Source organism: Clinocottus analis, unplaced genomic scaffold (assembly GCF_023055335.1).
Source record: "Clinocottus analis isolate CAN_PGR_092001 unplaced genomic scaffold, fCliAna1.0.p SCAF_5, whole genome shotgun sequence".
NCBI classification, from domain to species: Eukaryota; Metazoa; Chordata; class Actinopteri; order Perciformes; family Cottidae; genus Clinocottus; species Clinocottus analis.
The window spans coordinates 4,345,541-4,369,236 of NW_027176207.1; the positions used below are offsets into that span (position 1 = coordinate 4,345,541).

At 42.5% G+C, this 23,696-nt stretch overlaps 1 protein-coding gene across 9 annotated transcripts; it reads left to right on the forward strand.

The window, feature by feature from the left end:
- Positions 1-393: 393 nt before the first annotated feature.
- Positions 394-23,112, forward strand: gdpd5a (glycerophosphodiester phosphodiesterase domain containing 5a). Of its 9 annotated transcripts, none has more exons than XM_068601460.1 (17): positions 394-674; positions 6,296-6,470; positions 12,602-12,705; positions 12,884-12,977; positions 13,062-13,121; positions 13,204-13,302; positions 14,043-14,136; positions 14,743-14,888; positions 15,581-15,663; positions 15,965-16,115; positions 16,741-16,971; positions 17,813-17,958; positions 19,115-19,262; positions 19,663-19,745; positions 20,812-20,826; positions 21,068-21,228; positions 22,157-23,112. In XM_068601460.1, the coding sequence occupies exons 2-17, from the start codon at positions 6,354-6,356 to the stop codon at positions 22,246-22,248; spliced, it is 1,824 nt and encodes a 607-aa protein (XP_068457561.1). In that variant the 5' UTR covers positions 394-674; positions 6,296-6,353; the 3' UTR covers positions 22,249-23,112. The 9 variants fall into 9 exon arrangements, 7 of the variants coding, with proteins under 7 accessions (XP_068457561.1, XP_068457565.1, XP_068457562.1 ...); XM_068601464.1 differs by having other exon boundaries at positions 21,068-21,180; XM_068601461.1 differs by having other exon boundaries at positions 16,741-16,962.
- The last annotated feature ends 584 nt before the right edge of the window (positions 23,113-23,696 follow it).

Here is a 23,696-nt window from a genome sequence, read left to right on the forward strand (position 1 = left end):
AGTGATCTAATTGGTTCCAGGTGTTTTCACAGGTGTTGCATTCTGGGTAAAACTGACAGACGATTGAATGTGGTATGTTAAACAAACAACACAGGCTTTTAAAATACAAGTGATAAGAAATATGTTACAGCATGAAACGTGCTTTATTAGATAAATAAAGACTGGAAAGTTTATTTATATATACATTTTTTCTTCTTCTTTCTAACGGAACCCTCATTCTCCGCTCCGGTCAATTTACCTGTGACAGACACTCGTGCACGCTATAAAAAGTAGTCCCGCGGCTGCTCTCACATATTACGTGGGCGGAGTATTTTTTTGCAGCGTGCGCCACAGCTCCACCCACACTGTGCCTGACGGATTACAGCTTTTTGAACTCTTTCTGTGACCGCTGAAGGTACGTCTTTACCCACGGGGAAACTATCCGGTAACAGTTGTCGAAACGGGAAGCAGTTAACCCGTTAAAGTCGCTGTTCTCCGTCGCTGTGCACCGGTGGCTGATGAGTGCCGCCGCTCAAAGTCACTTAACAGACTTCTGTGAATCCGTAAACTGTGAGGAGAGGACAGTATGTCAACATCCACGGAGATAACTGATTAACCGACAGCTTCCTCGCGTGCCCGACTCTGTCCGGGATAAAACAAAAGAAAGACAAGTATAAAAGAGGGCTGCCGTGGAGGTAAGGTTCGTGTTTGTGTGCACTTTGTCGGATTATCTTCCTATAATCTCAGTTACTGCCACTTGGCTCTGTGGTATAGTGACCCGCTGAGTGGTCTGTCCTCACTGGCTGTGTGTTTCTTCCTTTTCTATTTTTTTCATATGTATATGTAACCTCATTTTAATATGTTCATTCAAGTATTGTGAACACCCTCCTTCCTAACTTTAAACGCTGCTGTGTCCATTGTCGGCACTGTTTTAATCTGTGACACGTCGCTGTCTTCACGAGGGCATGTACTGTCGGCTTTAGTGTGACCGATGTGACGGATTAAAGGCAGCACACAGACGACTACAATGTCCATGTGTTCTCTGGTTGGTTGACAGTTGTGAAACCAGTGAGCCCGCTTCTGTCTGCTGAAGCGGCTTCGCTGACACCTGCTGCGGAACCGAGAGCTCGTTTCAGACACGGACCAGCAGCCGCGACTCAGGTTCAGGTTGGGCCAGAGCCGTAAAGGGGGGAGGTCAATGACTTCTCCCCCCCCCCCCCCTCTAAACCCGTCGTCGGACCACGCCCATCATCAAACTCCGCCTTCATTTTGATCTCAGCTACACACCTGTAAAGTTTCATGACTGCGTCTTAAATGGTTGTGATGCTATCGAGGTGTCACAATCTGTTCATAGACAGACATTTAAACCGCTGGCACACTTGTTCTGTGGAACTTCCTGTCACTACAGGTGTCTTCAGGATGAAGTTGGGCCATGATGACTCAGATTCACAAAATGAAATGGCATTGTTATTGTCTTGGCTTGTAACAAGAATTGGTAACATGAACACATACTGAACTGGATTATTTTGATCATGCATCTAACTTTTTCTGGCATGGTGACCGGCGAACTAATGAGGTAGATGGAAGTTTTCTGGTTACTTAAAACATTACAGAAAGTAATACATTGTCCTCATACAAAATGTTTGGTTATCGGCCTCGTCGTGTGTATGGGTCTTGAAGTCCTTGACGACAAAGTGGTGACGTCACCATGTTTTTTTTTACAAAGCAAATTATTCAAGCTTTAATCACATTGGTCTGTCCTTTTTTTTTCTTCTCTCAAATCTGATTAGGAGAAGACTTATCCGACTTCCAATTTCCCCCCCTTATCTGTACCCCCGGCCTTACCGCGGCGCCACTCGCATGTGTCAGACCGATATCACCTTTTAATAAATCAAGTCGCCTACGACCCGGCAGATGCTGCCCGGCCAACGGACACAGCGTCTCCGTTCACAAGCTGAAGTCATGTCATCCGGAGACTTGATGGTTTCCGGAGAACATGCACTCACACGAGCTCAAAAAGCAGCTTTGTTTCCAGTTTGAGCCCCGTCACCACCACCCCACCCACCCGGGTAATGAACGCGTGGCACTAATGGAAAGTCTATTTTTGGCAAAACCCACTGAAAGATTAAGCATACTATTAATGCATGCATATATAAAATTCATGAAGTGAGTGAACGATGGAAGCCTGGACTGAGGCGACAGTGACCGAGATACAAAAGCTAATAATAGACTCATATAGCGGTGTCTGTGTGGCAATTGGTCGGCTGAGATTTAGCGGATTATAATGCATCATCATTTAATGAGCACACAAATCTAACTTCCACCGACAACTTTGACGCAGCGAGGGGCCTTGGAGGCGTGCTGACGGTGAGCAGGTGACTTGGCAGAGAGGTGAGAAGAGTAGTAAAGTCTTCTCATGTATGTGGCAGGTTCCTGAGTGAGAACTGGTCTAATGCCAGAGGAATGAGAGCCACGGCGAAAGCCTACTGTACACGAAACAGAAGCTACCAGAAACGATGGAAAACCAAAATGCAATAGAATAGCACTTCCCACCCGAGGCTCCCATCAGTTGCTACAGCTGACTCCTTGCACATTATACAGAGAAGCAAGTTCCACAAACAATGTTGAACTTCTGCTAATGTGTCTTTCCATCTGGTAAATGTAGCTCCCTCAAAACTTGCGTTCATTAAGGTCAAAAGCCTCAGCGTCTAGTCTTCTCAGAGTTGTCTGTGTGCGGTTGCCACAGTGGTTTGACTGTAAATAGAACGTGTGTTGTAAGATGTTCCTTCAAAGGCAAGCTAGTTTCTGCTACACACATATCTGTCAAGTGTTCATGAAAGTCCTGGATCTCTTTTGAAATGTGTTGCTCCACACCGGCACTGTCTTTGTTCTCTGCAGGTCTTCGCTATGGAGATATCTAAGATATTTTTCACCAAATACCTTGATATTAATACTGTAAGATTGACCATGGTGCATTGTTTTACAAAATATTTACATAATGAGATTTTTTTGAAAAAGTATCTTCAGGGTAAAGGCAAATAATAGAACAGCTACAACAGAAAATGCCATCAAACCAGCAAAATCACACATGCCATATTAAGATTTCCAAAATCTAAAATGATATCCAGTCTCGTGTCACAATATTGATGTATGAATATATTGCCCAGCCTTACCAACACAATCTATCATTTTATTTACTCTGGTAATGGAGACCTGTACATTATTTCCCTGTAATCCACATTCGGGACGGCTTTATTCCCATTCGTCCAGATTACGCCTGCTAGGAAAGATGAGTGACTATGGGAAGACAAACCTCTCATAACTGCATCCTGTACCAGACCTCATTGATGTGGAGTTATTTTCAGTTATGTCTGTACAGAAGCTTTAAACCACCCAGCAATAGAAAAGTGAAGTGTCTCAACTTCGACTGGGCCTAGTTTACCTAATGATCGCTGCAATACTGTGACGATTGGAAAGAAACAAAAAAAAACATAACACAATGACACAATAGGCCGACCTGGCTGGAACAGGGCCCCGGTGATTTCAGCTCCAGTTGGCCCTTGTTTTGAGGATAGGGTCAGGATGTGAATGCTGGGAATCTGCCAACTCCTCTGAATCTAGGAAAAGGCTCCCTCAGGCCCGAGTTCTCATATCATAACCAGTCGACAGCGAAAGAATGCAGATCTGCAAGGCGGCTGCGTAACAATTTCCCCCTCTTGAAGATCGTTGTATAGATGAAGGTTAGCGCTGAATCCTAGATAAAAGGTCACACTGATCCCCTGAGAACACCTCAAAAGGAAGCACAGCTCAAGTACTATACAGCATGAGACACACAATACCCAATTGTACTGTAGTTTAATGGATCGCATAGACACTAAGCCAGATAGGAACCAGGTTTAATAGAACTTTGAATTGTTTATACAGTATTTATATTTTAGCAGTTTCTGTCTGTCAGTAAAAAGAGGCAGTTTAGAAAGTACACTACTCTGAAAATACTAATGTACATAAGATGATCGCTGGTACAAAGTCCATTTCTAGTCTCAATCTGTGCTGCCAGTGTTTCAAACACCGACCAACTGGAGAGAAGAATATTAGTCCGAATACTCATTTTCAGTTTTTAAATAATCCATTGATACTACTAGTAATGCTCCAAAATATTTCATTTGAGAATGTTGACTAACCTCTCCTGATGAGATGAAAGCCCAGATTGATGATTAGGACCAGTATTTAATATTTCATGCTCTTCTATATCTTCAACTTACAAATGACCTTTTCCTTTCGATAAATCTGCTTATCAATCAGGTTTGTGTCACTATTTACCTTTTTATAAAAAAAAAATCTCTGATAATGAAAAGTGACATGGAAAGAGTGTTGGCTGTACACAGACACTGATTTCGCCTGGTCCCCCTGTCCTGTAGTAATTCCTGAACAAAGAAGCAGTTTGTTTTGATAAGGACTGTTGACCAGGAAACACGCCCTTATCTGCCTCCATCAGACTGGAACATTGCCGTTCATTACCGCCTTTTTTATTAAAAGAGACACACAGTAAAATGCTACACATTTTTTTTTATGTCAGCTGAGTCTTCACCTCAAATTAGTTTTTCGTTTCGAAACCAAGTCCAGACAGTGATGGTCTTGGCACCGCTGCTCAACGAGGCTCGGCAGGCTTTCATGCTTGTACGGCGTAATGGCAATTTGGTTTAACGGCCATCAAGTATCTTTACTTGGCATCCTAGGCAGTATTGTCAGTCAGCCATGTAACCCAACGATCAATACAATTTACTAAGTGAAGACTTAACAAGACTAAAAGTCTACGGCCACGGCTCCGTGAGGCTATACTTGGGTGGGGATGGCCCATTGTTCCGACAGCCCATTATTCCAATACCCCAATACTGTACTTCTAAAAATGTCCCATTGTTACCCTGAAAACAAGCTGCCTTTGTTCTAAAGGCCCATTGCTCTGAAGATGCAACAAACAGAAGCACATGGCTAATTATTCATCAACTTCTTGGAGATGGTTGTGGGCACTGTTGTGGCAATATAGGATTCAAGTCATGACACCACTCTGCATTTTCTTACTTGTTGCCGTCGTTTGTTTGTTTGGTTGGTTAGGTTTAGGTATGAGGCGTGAGATTAGTCAGCTTTAGGGTAAGACTATCAGGTTAAGCCCATCAGAGACAGAGTAGGATGGGTCATGTCATTGCAATCCTAAGAAGAAGAAAAATATTGCAGCAGCTTGAAGACGTCATTCAGCATAATATTTAGCCATGTGCTACTGTTTGTGGGCTTTCAGTCCAATGGGACATTTTTGGGGGAATAATAGGGTGTCGGAACAATGACACGGCACAACCTTGGCACAGCAGCTACTATCAGCATGTGTAATGTGCTTACTGTGACAATGCTTACACATTGATATCTAGGCTATATTTACCAGGTTCACCATCGTACTTGAGATCGTTGGCATGCCAGCATTTACAAGATGTCGATGGGTATTTTTACAGGTATCTGTTTGTACACGAAAATCTTGGACGGATTAAAACAATGGCTTGAAGCTACCAGTGATGCTTTGAAAGTCCAAATTTTCCTAGGAACTGTCACTCTCCCAGCGCACCAAGGTTTTCTTAACGGAAAGGCCCTGCTTGCACACATGCTGAAACTGGGAGCGTGTCCCTTGTGTCCATCTTTATTTTTAGACTTGATACAAACAACTCATACTGTAGGTTACATGATATACTATTGTGCTGTTCCATAAGCTTTTGAAATGACGTTGAGAAAAGTAAAAACAAGACTAATGAGGGTTCGGCACAGCACCATGTCTTTCAGAAGGCCATGAAAAAAACACAACCTCCTGTGCCAAGACATTTTTACCTGCCACCAAGGCAACAAGCTTTTCTCCAAGGCAGAATTGAGGTTGAGGTCAACACAATGACGCCATCTCACTCTTTTCCTTTTTATTGATTTTATTGTTATTGTGACGGCTCAAGCCATAGATAGACGCTGCCTACGTACCGATGCCGGTTTCCCCCATTTCATAAATCCCGGAGATGCTAAAGGTTGACTCCGTGACTGTAAACCATATTATTATGTCGGTCCCAGACATGACTCACGTTTTGAAAAGTGTGTTGACTTCCTCCACCAGGTGTTGTTACTCCCAACAAAACCCAGGACCGTCAACATGTTCGCAGTGTTTTGTGAAAATATACCTCGGCAACATGACGTGACCTGGCGTGTTGATGAAAGGCGTAATTGTACGCACAAAGACTGAGCTCCCGATTCAAAAGCTTGCTCTGTTTAGTAACCCTTTGATCTTCCCCAGGGTTCCCAGTCCTGTGTGGGATGTTAACGGACTGGTGTCGCGTTGAGGCTGAAGGAGCATGGTGAAACACCAACCCTTGCAGGTCTATGAGAAACAGGTCTTTGTGTCCTTTGTCACTGGGATATATGGTTGCCGCTGGAAACGCTACCAGCGTTCCCAAGACGACAGCTCCAGGGTAAGACCGATCACTAAGTATGAGTATCATGATAATGTACAGAAGTTCAAATGTGATTTGCTTGGTGTACTAATACATTACTTTTTATTCCTGTCACAACCTTTTTGCGCTACCGAAGATGTTGTATTGCTGATGGGTGATCACATTATGGCTCTTTGATGAAAGCGTGTTACTTTTTGGATGGGCTGTTTTAGTCCCAATACTTTAAGAATGGTCAATTTGTTTGTCTGCTAAACCCATTTCATTGAACAAAAGAAGCCAAACGTCACACATTGCCTTTCAGCTCTTTTGCTAGTTACCTTCATCGCTCCAACTCTCTTTGATTTAGCCTCTAGTGACAATGACCAATATTTGAGGTGTTTCGGTGTAGACTTCCTCTTCTGTGCAACGGTCCTTGTTTCCAGTACTATTAGCAACTAGAAATGTGTGGATGGAGTTGAACGTTCAAGACAATAGTTTTGTTTGGAGCCAAGCTAGCTAATGGTTAAATGGGTTACCAGATTGCGTTTGGGCTAATGCTTTACGCCACACAGACACACCTGCATGACACCAAATCTTGCTTAAGCGTGATTGGTTGATACCACCCAGGAAACCGTGCCCCTGTATTCTGCATTTGTATGCAGATATCTGTGTAAGGAAGATTAGTCCTGAAGTTATTCAGTCTTTTCACAGAAAGTAGACAAAAAAACAATGTCATCTTTCAACTGCTTATTACATTTGGGCTGTTGTAATTGACATGAAGAGTGTAGTTATTTAGATGATCATAGGTGGTTCAGCACATCTGCATCTGCTGTTTTAGTTGTGTAACCTTTCTTACAACTCGGTCGTCACATTCCTGGGGAGAAGTGAAACAGAAATGTGTACTGCTTCATGAAGAACATGTAAGTCGCAGTCTTCTTGGTTGTAATAAGAACAAGACACATGATGCCATAGAGTAGCGGCGTATACATCTATGATACATTTACGTCCAAACAGATATCCTTATCTCAAGTTCCACGTATGCTACATGTACGCAGGGATCTTGTAGATTTATGTTTGGAAAGTAGAGTGTGTCCATTATCTTACTGTACATAATGTGCAGTAAGATAATGGGCATAATCCTGCTGACACTGCGCTGAAACCTGATCGCGTCTCAGGAATAAATGAGCTATTTTCCATTTTGTGGTTTTGAAGGGCAGAAAATAGGTCAGGCTTTGTCAAAGGCAACACAAAACAGTACCCCAACGTGCATTCAGTCATTTAGATTATGGCATATGGGGCTAAAATAAACTTCTGTTGATTTAGAAAATATTTGTTTACAATGGCAGGATGTAGGGCAGCGTTAAAGAGCCAAAACCCCAAATAATTATCCCAGCCTAATCTCCTTTTTTTAAAAAAAAATCTTTCTTCTGTGTTTGTAAAGTATCATTAATTTGTAGCTTCACTTTAGCAACTCATTATATAGTTTAGGAATCATCATCATGCTTAAAAGAGATTTAATTTGAAAGGTTATTTCCAAGACTAATCTATCTAATTTGATGTCATCCCAATTTCTTTTTTTTTTTTGCTGAATTCCTAAGTGACTTCTAGGCCAGGCCATAGTAACTGGGGAAAACGATCCTCACAATAAAGCAAGTAGCAGAAACAGTGCAGTGTTTGGATGTGTAAAGCAGAGCCAGACACCCAGCTGTGTTGGACACCCACTGGGCAGCCGCAGCCACTGCTGCTGGACGTCGTCTTCATCACAAAGAGCCAGCGGCTCGGCCGTAAATTAGTCCATTTACTGAATGTGTGAGGCGGGCACTGATGATGTGCTGACCAAAAGGGGAAAATGCAAGCGCACAGCTGCCCCTTTTCCCTTTTCTGTCCCCTTTTACAAAGATTAATACACACACACACACTCACTCACACTCACACACTGAAGCGGAGAGGTTAGGATTCACACACTGCAATGCTGTCTGTTTACACTGCAACACAGTGATGTGTGGCTGATTTGTCATCCAGGACAGTCTTTTATCTGTAGGGGCAGATTACTACCTCAGCGCTTCTTTGGGTTTCAGACTTAACTCTTTCTTCAACATCATCAGGACTCTGAACCTCTGCTTCTACTTCATGACCGTTAAAAGCTGCCTCAATCAATATATGTATTGACACAGGATCACATAATTAGGTTTAATTTGATGAGGTCCAACCCCTCAGAGAATACAGCTTTTGTTTTTACTTGCGCATGAGCCTCCGCAGACGGGCCTGCGAGCTCCGAGCATGAACGGAGATCGTTATTCTCTCTGCGTTGTTTCTAGCGGTGGGGGAAAATATCGACATAGCGTAGTATCGCAATATTTTGCGTGGCGATATTGTATTTTACAAGGAAGCCGTGTATCGATCTTTTATTTAATTAATTCTAAACTTGTTGGTCCTAGAATAATAACATCATTATATTTTTTGTTGACAAAGTTTTCCTTTGGGGACAATTTGTGGTTGGAAAAAATGTAATAAATTGCATTACATCACATTACTTAATATATCACGATAATATTGTTTCTGGACTTAAGTATCATGACGATATTGTATCGTGGGACCTCTGGTGGTTCCCACCCCGAGTTGTTTCGCCGCATAATTCCCCGAAACACCAGAGGGCGTACAAACAAATGTACTGTGAAGAATCAAGACAAAGAGTTTAAGATTCAATATGTTTTTACTGTCGTATACAGAGATAACAGACAGTTATTCTATACAATGAAAAGCATATTTTGCTTGGTCCTCCTAACACAGAATTACAATAAACTTAAGGTTAAAAAAAAAAAGAATAAGGCAAAAAATATAACCGTATTGCACAAAAATATAATTGTATTGCTATTGTAAATATAATAATAGTATTGGTATGATAAATATGATAATAGTATTGTTCATTGTATCTTTATACACTCTGCATTGATACAACATTGCCATTTGTCGGGAAGTTCACTTGTTGATAGTATTTTGGGAGGACACTCTGAGTTTGTGATGGTTAAAATCGTTGAAATCTTGTTTTGAAATCGCCGGCTCCAGCAAACGCAGCGTCCGAGTGTTACTTATAGATATGCTCAAAGACTGCAGGTATAACTGGCAAAAAGCCCTAAAAACCAACCTCCGCAATGCCGAGGAGGGATTGTAATGATCTGTAAACTCATATTCATGCACTACTTTATTGCCTTTGTACAAGCCCTGTATCGGAACACACTTCGTATTACATTCATTATGACGAAACAAAGGTTGAATATCCTGTAAATAATTTAAATTGGCTGCAAAATATTGACTCAAATAAAGCCTTTTAGCCAACTCTGCAAGTCTCCCTTGTCTGGGTGTGTGGATTCGACGCTCTTGACCTAGTTTGAGTTGATCGATTTGTCCGGCATCGGGATATGAAACCGTTTCGCGGTTGAAAAAGCAATCGAGCCAATTTGTGCCAGAGCGAGACTAACTGCTTTACCAATCAGCGCCAGAGGCGGGACTAACGCCGTTGTCCAGCTGTGCGGCGTAGACTTTGTGTCTTAACAAATCCCACGGCATCGCCATTCTCGGCTGAGTTTGACTGGCGTCTGTGCTCATAGATGTCGTTAATCACGTCAAAATATTTAGCCACAGTGTCTTTTTTCAAAGGTAAAAAAAAACACTGGTGGCTGACTTGTTCAACAGCCTCCCATAACCTACATCTACTGAGACGCATATTCATATTCATACATGTCCAAAGAATGCCTCTCAGACCCGAATAATTATCAAATGTCTTAATGGCAAACTGCTCCATCCAGAATGAGGCCTAATTCACAATATCCAAACAGAGTAATGTTCCCATGAGTCATGCCATATTCAGAATAATAGTGGGATATAAGTGTGCATTAGTAGTCAATGTTGTGTCTACAGTTTGTAAATGAATGCAAGTCCTGTCCTTGTACACATTAGACATTTATCTAGTCAACATTTTGAGAATACAATGTTGATTTCTACTTTGTTCTCCCGTTGCACATGTCCATTTGTAACTTATTTATACCTTAGTTTTGCATAACTGCACACTGCATACACCCATGTGTACTTGCTTTATCAGGGTCCAAGTACCTCTGGCACTGACTTCGTCTGTACTGTATTAATCAGCAGAGGGAAGACGGAGGGGGGGGGGTTCAAGTCAGCACCGAGATCAGGATTTATGAGCGCTGTCTGAGGCTGTGCTCCACGGTTCTAATTGAAGAGATGGAGAGACCTTTGAAGGCCATGTAGCACTCAGGAGAAAGTATAAAATATCACGCAGCACGGGTTGTACTGCACAGAGTGACCTGCTAAGGGTTGTAAAAAGTGAAATGGAGGTAACTACCACACTCTAGATAACGAGTGGATGAAATGTGGTAAATGTGTTTCGTACTAACGGTTTAACTGCTTTTATCATGTGCTTTTCAAGCACAGATAAATCCTTTTGTAGATCCCCTCCGACTCACGTTTTACTTCACGTTTTTGTATGAATTTCTATTTAGGTTTTTATTTGTCCAATGACACAAAGGCAGCCCCACTTAAGCGGCTGAGGGAGTTTTAACAGAAGTTACTGAGGCGCATGCTTCTCCTCGTCACCATTTTTCTTCACCAAGGAGATTTTCTCAGCCAGGGATTACTTGACCCGTTAGTGACAACCGTTCTCTATTGCAAGGCCATTTAGAGAGTGCAGAAAATGTTAGAATAACCAAGGCGGGATCATATGAGACAAACATTTTGGCAAGTGGCAAATTGGAATCACTGCGTTTCTCCCAGTTCATTAAAGTGGCTTATATTTAGGACGCCCTTCCACTGTTTGGTGCACAGGTAAATTTAACAATGTGACACCGGCTCAGTACCTCAGAGTCACCTGACCTCCAGGTCATACCCCCTCGTCTACTGCCATGTTGTCAATGGCTAGCGGGTTACAAGGCCTTCGCTGGTGCATGCCCGCCTGGCATGAAGTGAAACCTCTCACAAGTCTCTCTGTGCCGACTCAACTGCTTCAGCAGTGCAGCCATATGCTGTTCACCTGCACACACATCTCATTAGCTCCCAGCCTCTTACGTAAGCCAGTCCAGGTACAGTGTGGCGCAAAGCTGATCAACGCTCAACAAGATTTGTTGAAGGCCTATCATACTTTACACCGCCCCTCACATGGCATTAGCTCCTAATCCTGTTAACTACTGAAGGGACGAGTCCTTGAGCGCTACGAGTGGCTGAAAGGACACCCGGAGAGCGCAGACCTCCACCAAGGCCGTTCCATAAGTTCATAAAAAATGTGTAACTGCGTCATGATTTGGATCTGATTCAATGGGTTCTTTCTCGGCTCGTAGTCCATCCTTCCATCAAATACCATGAAGGATGGATATCGTCATCATGACTGAAGAGTCACAGAAATGTTCCACAAGTATGAGAAAATATGAAGGAGTGTCTGATTTGAAAAGTAATCTCTGGCAAGTGCAGCGTGACGACACCATAGTGATGGTCACACGTTATTGCATGCATATCATCTCGGATCTTAACAAAAACAAGTAAAAGTAGTCATTTTATTGATGCGAGAGCTTGAGAACCAGACTCTGCTGGAGATCCTCAAAGGGTCTGACATTAATGTTTGAATATCATTTGATTATCAGCTAATTTCAAGTTGATTGTGTGGTCATTTTTGTCAGCCAAGCTAAAAACAAAATACTTTGCATACTTCAAAATTATTTAAAAAAAACGTCTTGTCACCCCATTAAGTTTTTATGGTTAACAAGTAAGTCCAATATTCACTCTCCTTTTAAGCTCTGGTTGTAACAGATGGCAAAATCCACTTCTGAAAAGTGAAGCCAAGCGCCTTTAACCTGCAATCTCTCTACTAATCACTAGGGCGACTCCTCCGGTTGTATAGAAGTCTATATAAATAAATGACTACTTCTCTCTTGATTTATTCAGTAAACATGAGTTTGTCTCAATCTCCAGTTTCATGTCTTCGTCAGTACAGCATGACGTTCATTTAGTAAATTATGGTCCATTTTGAGTCAAATGGGCAGGGCTACCTTGTGAATGTTGCCTGTTAGTCTGCTGGCTGTTTGTTGCTGAGCGTGTAGTGCAGAACAAACTTCATATTCTGATGTGTGTGTGATAACTGTTGCTTGTGCTTTCCTTCACAGTGGGAGTGTACATGGTTCGTCATCTTGTGCAGTTCTTTCCTCCTGCTTCTCTTTTGGGCCTACTTCTGGTTGGTAGCTCAAAATGACTTCAACGAGTTCAACTGGTGAGTCGGTTATCCCCCGATGTGACTGTAAGCTGTTTGTGCCCGGCGTATTAGATGAGGATGAAACTAATTCAGATGATGACGTGAAGGGCAGGCAGTAGGGCGGCAACCAGCTCCACCAACAAATGTATTTTTGAAATTTAATGGAGAACTAAAACCTCACCTGTTGCCACTCCAGGTTGGTATACAACCGCTCTGGAGAATGGAGGGACGAGACGATCCCCATCCTCGCATCCACCACTGTGGGATTCAGCTACATCACATTCTTATTGGTAATGCTTCCACCCCTAGATGTTAGCGAACGTGTTTATTGCTCAGTGACGATAAGACTGACTGAATGCAGCTTCTCTTTTCAGATCTTGGCACTTTTCCATATATCCTTGGGCCAGCAGCTGAACCTCTACTGGGTTCACAAGGTGCTGTGATTCACCTCTCACATTTTTGCCGTGAATTTGCTCCACAACTCCTTCTAAAATACAAACCTTGTTGTCTCCACAGATAGGAGTGTTGGCAACGTTGCTCACCACGATCTCCGGCGTCATCTCCGTCGACGACGTATGGGGAGATGAGTGGGACATCCTGCTGGTTTCACTGCAGGTTGGTCCACCATCAGAAGGACATGGCTGTGCAATAGCTGCATGATGTTTTTGCTGTTTTTTTTTTTTTTTTTTACCTTTGCTTAAAAGAACAGTTTAATAATTTAGGGAACACACCATCTGTGCATTGTCGCCAGACGTTAAATGTACTGACAGGAAGTAAATTGGCTTAGCTTAGCATAACGCAATGAATTCACTGCTCTCGTGTCAGGAAGTAGTCCTGGCACATGACGCCTTGTAAAACCACAACGTGGTGCACTTTTATGGAGTCGGTTGGCAGATTTTCTTTATTCCTTCATTCAGAATCAGGCCAGCTGTTTTCCCCCCTGCTTTAACTCGTTATGCTAAGCTAAGGTAACCTGCTGGATGACGGTTATTTAACAGACCATAAGAGTGGTATCGATCAATCTGTTACAAACAAAAACATGTCTTTTCAAAACTAAATTGCGGCTCTCAAATATTGAAAGACTACCGCGTCTGTTCTTGCTACCACTGGAAGTAAATTAACGTCACCAACAATACGCATGATCAAAGACAGACCGCGCACACACTGTTTGTGTTGGAAGGAACACACAACTAAATTTACTTTATTCCTTCGGTAAGAGGAGCTCTGATCATTGCTCTTGGACGTATTTCTGATGTGTATTTATTATTTGAATCTCCTCAAAATTGTCCTGTGTTACTTTCTAATAAGTGACCACCAATTTACCACAGTGTTCTCCATTTGTGTTTTGTTGCCAGTCCACAGCACCTTTCCTGCACATTGGAGCCCTGGTGACTGTCACAGCGATCAGCTGGTTGGTAGCTGGATATGTGGTCCGCAGAGAGCGATCCAGTAAGTGTTGTTGACTTGTTTTAAGTAAAGGTTTCTAATTCTTTTGGCTTATAGAGCCGTCGTAGTCTACGATGGTCCCGGTCTTGGAATGGACCATCATTTATCTTGTCTCGTCCTCCACAATTGAGGGGGGGATCCAGGAAACGTATTACTGCATTGCTTGACTCATTTGTTGCCATCAGTACTGTGATTGCTCATAGGAGACAAAGAAAATTCAGACACATCAAATTCATCTCCTGTAATGCCTTTTTGATTATTTAATCAAGACATTTATAATGCTATGTATGTGTACACACACACACACACACACACACACACAGTACATCGCAATAGAAGAGGTTTTTCTGAAGGTCTTTGTATGGAAATTTGGATCTTTCCGATACAAGGATGCATATGTGGTTTGCAAGTTCCTCATTTTATCTGAATAATGATTTGATACACTCTAGTCTTGGACCTGACTTGGTCTTCGTTTAGGTTGTATTTACAACAACACTAATGCAGAGTTACGAGGACTGGTGATCTTTTTTTTTTTTTACATGATTTTAATATTTTTCAGCAAGTCCCTTTCCAAAATGTTGTTTAAACCCCTTCACTCCTCCCTCTCAGATTTCCAGGTGACGATGTTGCTGATCTACATGGTCATCCTCCTGGCTGTGTATTTGGCGCCGCTCGCGTTCACCTGCCCCTGCATCATGGACCGCCACAGCCTCGGACCGCGACCGGACATTATCGGTCGACGTGGAGCTCCCATGGTGAGTGGGTGCTCGGCCGGACCTCAGTCTGATCCGGTTCACTGCTCTGCGAGAGAACACGTCCCTACAGAGGCCGTGTCAGGTGTCCCCCTTTTTCATAGGTGCATAATCCCGCTCATGGATCACTGGAGTTGTTTTTATTTTCATCAGTACGGAGACTGAGCGTGTGCATGGCTCTGCACTAATACTTCACACTGCAGAGTGGTATCCAGCTACAGAACCACACTGAACTGTCATTTCACAGCTGGGCGAGCACACACTGTTCCACATGACTAGCTGTAAACAAATGTTCAGAGATGTCCAGAGCTGTCCCTTTCCTACACGCATGCACAGACACACACGCACAGTATGTCCACACAAATGACACAAATAAATCCACGACAAAGAACAACTAACTTTTTTTGAAAGTGTGTTTTCAATAAATCTCACCGTGTGTAGGATTTAGTGTGATTTATTTTCTAAAAAGTCAAATAATATTCATAACTATGTTTTGATCCCCTGAAACGGAGTAGCTTGGAACAGACAAACCCAAAACTGGCTCTAACGGGGGACTGCCGGGTCGTCACAAGATTTACAGACAATGTATTTCTCTGACCGGCTTGGGAAGGGAGGATTGAGCGGAGGGGCATTCAGTTGTTTGTTGTTTGTTCTTTGTTCTTTTAACGTTCTCTTGCATCTCATTTCTGCTTTAGCTGGCACCAGAAAACACCATGGTGTCCTTTAACAGAGCCCTGCAGTATGGAGCCAGCTCCCTGGAGGCAGACGTCACTATCAGGTTATTCACCACATGAAGCCTTTTTAATCCCACGTTATTTATCTTTTAATGAACCGAAGTTCCATATATAGATCCCACAGCTGACATATAGGTTGTTTGGTAGGAACGTTGACATTTACTGAGAGAGATGTACATTAATATTGCCATTTGAGCTCGTTATCAACACATTCCACCTTTTCTTCTGATGTTTTTTTTATTGAGCTGTTTTGATGTGAGGTTTTTATTATTTATTACCAAAGTATATTCTAAATCATAACTAAAGTTGTATAGTTCTTTTTTCTGACCATTTCTTCTGTTTCAGCGTGGATGGTTTTCCCTTCCTTATGCGAGACCGCACGTTGAAACGAACCACAGACGTCCGTAAGGTCTTTCCAGGCCGGCAGTATGAAGACGCCTCTTTCTTCAACTGGACTGAGATTCGCTCTCTAAACGCAGGCCAGTGGTTTTTAGAGGTACTGAAATCCTTTCCATCACTACGTTTCCCCTTAAATCACCCCACCATCACCCCACCTTATTCACCAGGTTCTGTTTCCACAAAAAATAAGTCCTTCAGGAATATAAAATGGTTGTCAGTTTTTGTGCTCTGACAAAGGTCAAAATGTGGCCTTTAGCAGACTACATGAGGCTTGTTTTTAACCGCGCTGATGGCCGGACATGTTTCTGAAGCAGTTGCTGATCTCTTTCTCTATTGACCGGTTCAGAGGAGTCAGCAGTCAACAGTAGAAAACGTTATACAAGAGTTTTTCACAAGATGTCCTTGAGCATCCAGTCCTAAATGAGCACAAAAGTGTGTCCGATTAGCCGTGCACAGACAGACACACACATGATCTCCTCACAGGCAGTCGTATGCCCGGCGGACACGACAATGTTTGTACTGGAGTTAAGTGTGTCGATGATTTCTTCTGCTAAATAGTGATGCAAAGACGTAAAAATAAAAAAAGCGCTATTTAAAAAAATAAAATGAACAAATAGGCTGCATACTAAATTACTAAAATTTAAATGCAAGAATATATTGTACACAAAAGCGCAAAGTGTACGTTACATCTGTGTCTCTCCTTTGCTTCCCTCTGCCTCCAGACTGACCCCTACTGGACGGTCGAGAGCCTCACAGCCAGGGACCGCAGCAGAATAGGCAACCAGACGGTCTGCAGTCTGTTGGAAATGCTGCGTCTGGCGGCCAGGACCAACAGCTCGGCACTGCTCAACGTCCGCAGGCCTCCTCCAGAGCACCCGCGCTACCGGAGCTGGTTCATGGACACGCTGTGGGCGGTGCAGAAAGCGGGGATTTCCCAGAAGAGGGTGAGGACTGTAGGTCACTCCATAATCCACCTTTGATTGCTTGAAGGCGCTGCTTGTGGTACTGTTGAGTTCAGCCAGTGGTTCTCAAACGTTTTCTGTCATGCCGCACTGTGGAGGAAGAAAAATGTTTGGGACAAAATGGTCTATCTGTGCAAAATATAACTAATATTTAGCAACAAAAAATACCACAAGGTAGCCGGTTTGACCCCTGTTCTCTCCATAGTTTGCATGTTGAAGTGTCCTTGAGCAAGACACTGAAGCCTCAGAGCTTCACAGCAGCACAAAGCTCCTGAATTACTAAGGATGGTAAAATGAGGAGAATAATTTCCCCACTGTGGGATTAATAAAGGATTATTAAAAAAGGAAGAAAAAAAAGTATTTATAAACACTTTCTTTTCAAGATTCTGCATCTCCCCCTGCGCCCCACCTGTAACACCTCCACTAGAGGGTCGCGCCCCACAGTTTGAGAACCACTGAGTTAAGCACACAAACGACTGTCCCTGAGATTGGCAGCTGGTATTGTCCTCCAGGAGGCTGAGTTGTACTTGTTGTGTTAATACTGTTGGACAAAAAAAGAGCACAAACAATACGCAGCCCGGAGTTTGTCTGCTAAACATGGTGCAGAAATAATCACCATGTTTACTGTAATTACTGTATAACAAATGAACAGCATTATGTTGATGTTAGAAATTCTAGAAGTAGCACCAATTAAAGAAAGAACAAAAAAAACGTCTTTTTTTTTGTTCTTTCTTTTTTCTTTTATGCCATGAATGTGCAAGATTTCTGGATGTGAGGCCCGCAGCTTTCTGTCTGACCAGGGGTCTGTCCCTGTCATATGTGTTTGTGCCAGGTGACGTGGACCCCCGACACGGACAGGGGGAGGGTGCGAGGGCTTCAGCAGACCGCGAACGAGAAGCTGTCGGTGGAAGACATAAGGCGCAGGGGAATAACCAGCCTGACCCTCCACTACAGCAAGGCCAGCCACAAAGACCTACAGTAAGAGCGAGCGTGTAGCGCTAGGCAACGGGGGGATGCTGAGACGGACCACGATGGAGAGAACAGGGAGCTTTGTTTGTTGCTGGAAAAAACGGAAAGACAGAACATTAAAAGACCACATTGTTGTCCTTTTGCCTTGATCCTCATAAAATATTGACATTTAGGAATGACTGTGATGCAACTCCTTCATATTTCTGGACTCGTGTGAAATGGCGCCCATGTTCTTGTGCTCGTACGGTGTCTGCTTTGCTTTGCTTGCTGAGCGGATGGAGAAAAGGGATGGAGATAAAGTATGGGAATAATTTCAAGTCTCATCTCTTCAGCAAAAGTGATGTGATATGATATTGAGTTGCATTCTGGGTAATGCAGTCGCTACATTTTGACAAGAAAGAAGAACAAGTTGAACAAAAAAGACTATCTTTGGTTCTGCTTCATGCATTTTTTCCTTCTAATTCTCCGTTATGAATCTGACATAATAGTAAAAAGTAATTAAAAACCCACAAGTTATTTACGGATTTTGATTCAAATATTGATTGAGGAATTGAAATGTTCAACACCAGCTTTTCTTAGGTGATCCTCATCTACCTGAAAGATGGTGAAAAGCAGTTGTAACTTTGACAGAAAATAATAATAAATATATAATAAAGCCCCATGAGCCTGTTTAGATTCTGTGATACCGCCGTCAAAAAAATCCGTCACGCTGGTTTCTCTTTTCCACTGAACCAAACAACGGCAACGTGGGATTTTTCGATTAGATAGCTGGATCATTCCGGTGCTGGCGTGTAAGGTAGCGTCCTGCCATGTTCTTAATGTTTATTCTGCCATGTAGATAAAATATAGTACCACAGCCACTTTACCTGAACCCTAAGGTCCGCTAAGTAGCACATCCATAAAGGCCGCTGAGCCCTTATTGCATATGTAATAATGCATAAACAACATGCGTGTATTCACAGGCATAACAACAACAGAGTGATGACTTGTGTACTTTGTCGTCATCAGGGACACAACCCTGTTTACAGCAGCTTTAGGTGACACGCCGTAGGCTTTATGTGCATTTCTGATCCACAAAACGCAGTGAAAGGAGCAAAGGATTTAAAAGGGAGACGACCTTTTCTCCTCAGTGCTGACATGGTTGTTTTTCTTCTTCTTTCCCCAGAGAGTTTCTGGCCAATAATGTGAGTGTGACTGTCTACCCGGTGAATGAGCCCTGGCTCTACTCCATCCTGTGGTGTAGCGGGGTGCCTTCTGTGTCCTCTGATGCCCCCCAAGTCCTCCGAAAGGTGCCTTACCCCATCTGGCTCATGGTAAACAGCTCTCCTCTCCCTGTCTCTCATCTGACGACACACACATACACACCCACACACAGACAGACAAGGACACAGACGGACAAGGTCGCACAGAGAGACGAGAGGACAGCAGGAGAGAGGACAGAGACGGACGAGGGCCCAGCAAGACTCGAGGGCAAGGACGCAGAGAAATGATCGGGAGCTCTGCACGGTGATGGGGAACAACAGGACCCTGGGAAGAGAGTGAGACAAGGGCAGGGATCTGAAAGTAAGAAGCAGCTGTCTAGACTGCTTTTGTGCACTCGGGGAGGGAGGGGGGGGGCCTCGCGTTAGCAGCTTCAGGCGACACGCATGTTAATGGTGACCTCCGGTGGCGTTGACTGGGAACTGCCTTGCCTCTTCTTCCCTTCTCTTGCAGAGTCGGACCGCTTACAACTTCATCTGGATCACCTCCGATCTGGTCTCCATCGCCTTAGTCATAGGGATTTTCGGTTTCCAGAAGTAAGTGCAGTGATCATGTTGAAGGTCAAAGGCTTGCATCGAATACCGAACACACCCGTCTGTCAGAAAAAAACTGATATCAAACATTTTGATCACATTTATTTTTACTGCAATTAGTTTAAAGCACTAACAAGAAACATGTATTTACTTTTTGATAAGTAATTAGTATCCAACCTATGCAGATAGTTTTGGTTTTGTTATAATGTAATGCAATGCAATTGCATGTGTGGTACACACAGTAGTGAAACTTTCCATTCAACATCAATGTGTCTTTACAGAAACAATGTCACGTTCATTCTGAATAATTCACTGAACACACGGATGGTTTTAAATTAAAAACAATCTCCTGTTCACAGAATCATAATTTAACATTTTGATCCGCTTTAGGAAACACAGTACATGTTGTATTTTTATTTAGCTTATCTTATCACATCTCTGAATATATAAGTAGTGTTGTGTGAAAGGGATAGTTCTGATGTTTGCAGCGTGGTTGTATGAGGTACTGTTCCATGCTCGGCTAATTACTACAGTAGATGGAGTTTGTAGAAACGGGCAAAATAATGTACTGCTGTGCCCATCAGGATGAGTTTGAAGTGTTAAGGTCCCCCAATAACACAAACTAACTGATTGTTTCTGCCACTGGAGTCTAATGAATTTGAAGAGAGCACGGTCTCAAAACAAGATGAAGCGGTGGAAATATTTCAAATATAGTGTACACTCTGTACGCTGTATAAGATGCGTCCACAGCAGTACATTGCTTTGGTGCTCCTGTCTGTCTCCCAAGCCTCCAGCTACAGCAGAATATCAGCTCTGTCCCTTTTTAAGGTGTTGCCAGTGTTCCTGTGACTGCACAGTGCCAATAACAGCCTCTAAGTGTAACTGTACTTTCTAATCTTTCTTTATCTATTGTCTGTCTCTTTCCTGTGTCTGTTGTCTTCTGGCTGTCTCCTTGTTTCTCCTCCACGCTATAACCTGTCCTGTTCCTCTCTGTCTCTCTCTGATATTTGTACTTTGTCCTGTGCTCTGCATGCAACCTCTCCTCCGCTGCCCCCCTGGCATCTGTCAGCTATCATATGATCAGGTAACTGCTGCGACTGCTTCGGCCTTTGTTTCTGCCTCCTTGTCTGTCCTACTTGTGCATTCTCTGCCCGACGGCTCAAGGCCGATTTCCTTCCTCTTGTTTACCGATGTGCATCCCATTCAGTGTATGTGTACTCGTACTGTAAAGACCCAGTCTGGGCATAACAATTGAATTGTATGATGTAATGGACTCATTGCCCCGGCATGCTTGTGACGGTCTGTATCTGTGTGCGCTGCCCCAGGTGGAGGATGAGAGGGATGCAGACTTACAACCCGGAGCAGATCATGCTGAGCGCCGTGGCGCGGCGGTCCAGTCGGGACGTCAACATCATGAAGGAGAAGCTCATATTCTCAGGTGCAGCTTTGACTGGATGTCACAGTTTGAAACTGGACACAACAAAACGTGTGTGAAATACGATATCAGATTTTCACTCCTTCACCAATATTTTGAAAGAAAAGAAAAATAAATGATGCCACGAGTCAAATTCATCTATCTTTTTTTGTCAAATGCATTACACTCAATGTGTGTACGGAGGTAGAGAGTCTATAACTGTACAAAAGCATCCTTAAGAGGGGCTGGATTATTCATATGACATCATATGTCTATAACTAACATAATATCAATATTTTTTTTTTTTAAATATCATGGTTATCAATAATAACAGTTCAGCACAACATGCTTACCCACACTTATTATTATAAGTTTGTCCCGCAGTGAAATTGAGTTCTCAGGCTTTTATTGTTAAAAATAATAACAGAAGCAGTCGGTCTGGTCTGCTGCCTTTGTCAAAGTTGAAAGAGTTCTTTCTGTGTTTGCACTTCAAAGCCTCTGTCGTAGGATGTTTAATTAGAAGTAGGGTCATTTTCTCATAGACTTCTATACTATCAGACTTCTTTCTTGTCGCCCCCTGATGGGCATTTCAGAGAATGCAGGTTTAAGGCCTTTCAGCATTGGTTGCCTCCTTGTTGTTTTGTATGTCCTACACAATGTGATGCCTTTTGATGCTTTTACTTGCGAAAGTTCAGAAAAAAATAAGATTTTCTGTAAAAGTACTTATGAATTAAACCGCAGTCTTAGAAATAAATTTGGATTTAAATATATCACATAATCAAAACTCCCCTGGTTTGTAAATGCCGTTTAGGGGTGCCGAAAGTTCAAATTTTAAAATGCTTCACTTTTCATTGAGGTATGATGGGACAGTATATGCAGTCCTAAGCTGTAAAGGGAATCCAACTAAATCTTTCCCAGCTAAATGGCGTATACATTAATGTGTTCAATAAAGAGACATGGACATCATCATCATCCATCATCTCCCTGTCATCTGTTTCAGAAGTCAACAATGGGCTGAGCAGTACCGAGGAGCTGTGTCTGTACCCTGAGAACGGTTATGCCACGTACTCTCATGGAGACCTCGGTCACTGACTGAACACCTGGCGACAGCTGGACGTCTGATTTCAGCGCTCAACGGACTGAACCTCGTTTTGTGATCGGAAGGAAGAAGCAGCACAGCTCGGGAATCAATCTGTTGGTCAACTGGTGGAGTTATGACAGCACGGATACCAAATTGTATCTAAAGTGTTTGGCCTATTGATTCAGATTTTAAAATAACACATTATTCACTTGCTAATGTGTGAGTTCTATGTAATGTGTGTATGTAATATCATTTATTATGTGCATTCTTTCCGTAATACTGCCAGCATTTTCCATGAAAATAGTTCACCACTTACCTTTTTTTAAAAGTCATTTTCGTGTTTTCAGTGTTATAAATTTGTTAACAAAAATCTTCACTGGGACATTGTGTGTGTCCATGTCGTCATCACTTCGGGGGTCAGCTGACCAGTGACCAAACGTCTCTTGATGAGTCGGATGTTATTTCCCCCTGAACTGAATCCATTGACCAGGTGAACCTGGGATTTGTGCTGCTCAAAACCTTATTTAAATCATTATTATGAATCATTTAAAAACATCATTGTATCTTTGGTGATGTTAATGGTGATTGGGCCAAAATCCATTTGACAACAAGGAGAAAAGAATCTGCGTGCTTGAGTGACCTTTAAGTGAATACGGACTGTAATGTTGTATTTTTTTTCAATTTTTCATTTGTTTCACTGTTTTATAACAGAGGTGTAGTGTTCTGTATTATAAACTGTTGTAAATATGAGTTGTTTTTATTCTGTTTTTCAATGGTTTGGACAAATCAATTGTATATTTTCTGTTTTCATGTATTACCATTGTGACTGATGTCCTCTTTTATGTGCAAAAGACAGAATAGGGACTGCAAAAGTGTTATGGAGGGGGGGGGGGGGGGGTTATTGTGAGCATATTGTGATGAATGTTCTTTTCTGTCATGCCATGATTGATTTAGTCATATTAGCTATTGCATCTTTCACGTGACTGCCTTTTTGTTAACTTAATGGACTGGTAGTATAGCGTTGACTATTTAGTGTAGTCTTTTAGTTAAATAAAAAGGGTACAACTTTCTAGTTACAGCTACACCTCTGCAGCCGTAGACATGTCGGCTGGTCAATAAAAGTCATATTTTTTTCTCTGATAAATGTGAGCTTTGTCTTTTGTAAGAAATAAATCGCAAAACAAAATTTTCAAAATGGAGGGGAAAAAAATAGTGTTGTTTAACAATAGGTCAGTAAACTGAGCAGCTTAACTTTCATGCATTCTACCTGTATTTGTTAATTTGGTTTGGGGCCAAATAAAGCTAACAACATCCTCATCGGCCTCAGCTATAGCTACTGTTAGCGGGCTAACACGCTATGCTAAATTGGTAAACAAGGTAAATAAACACTAGCACTGCGGCTCGCTGGAGACTTTTTGGTCTTAAGACACTTCTAAGGAGCATTTACTGTATATGTTGC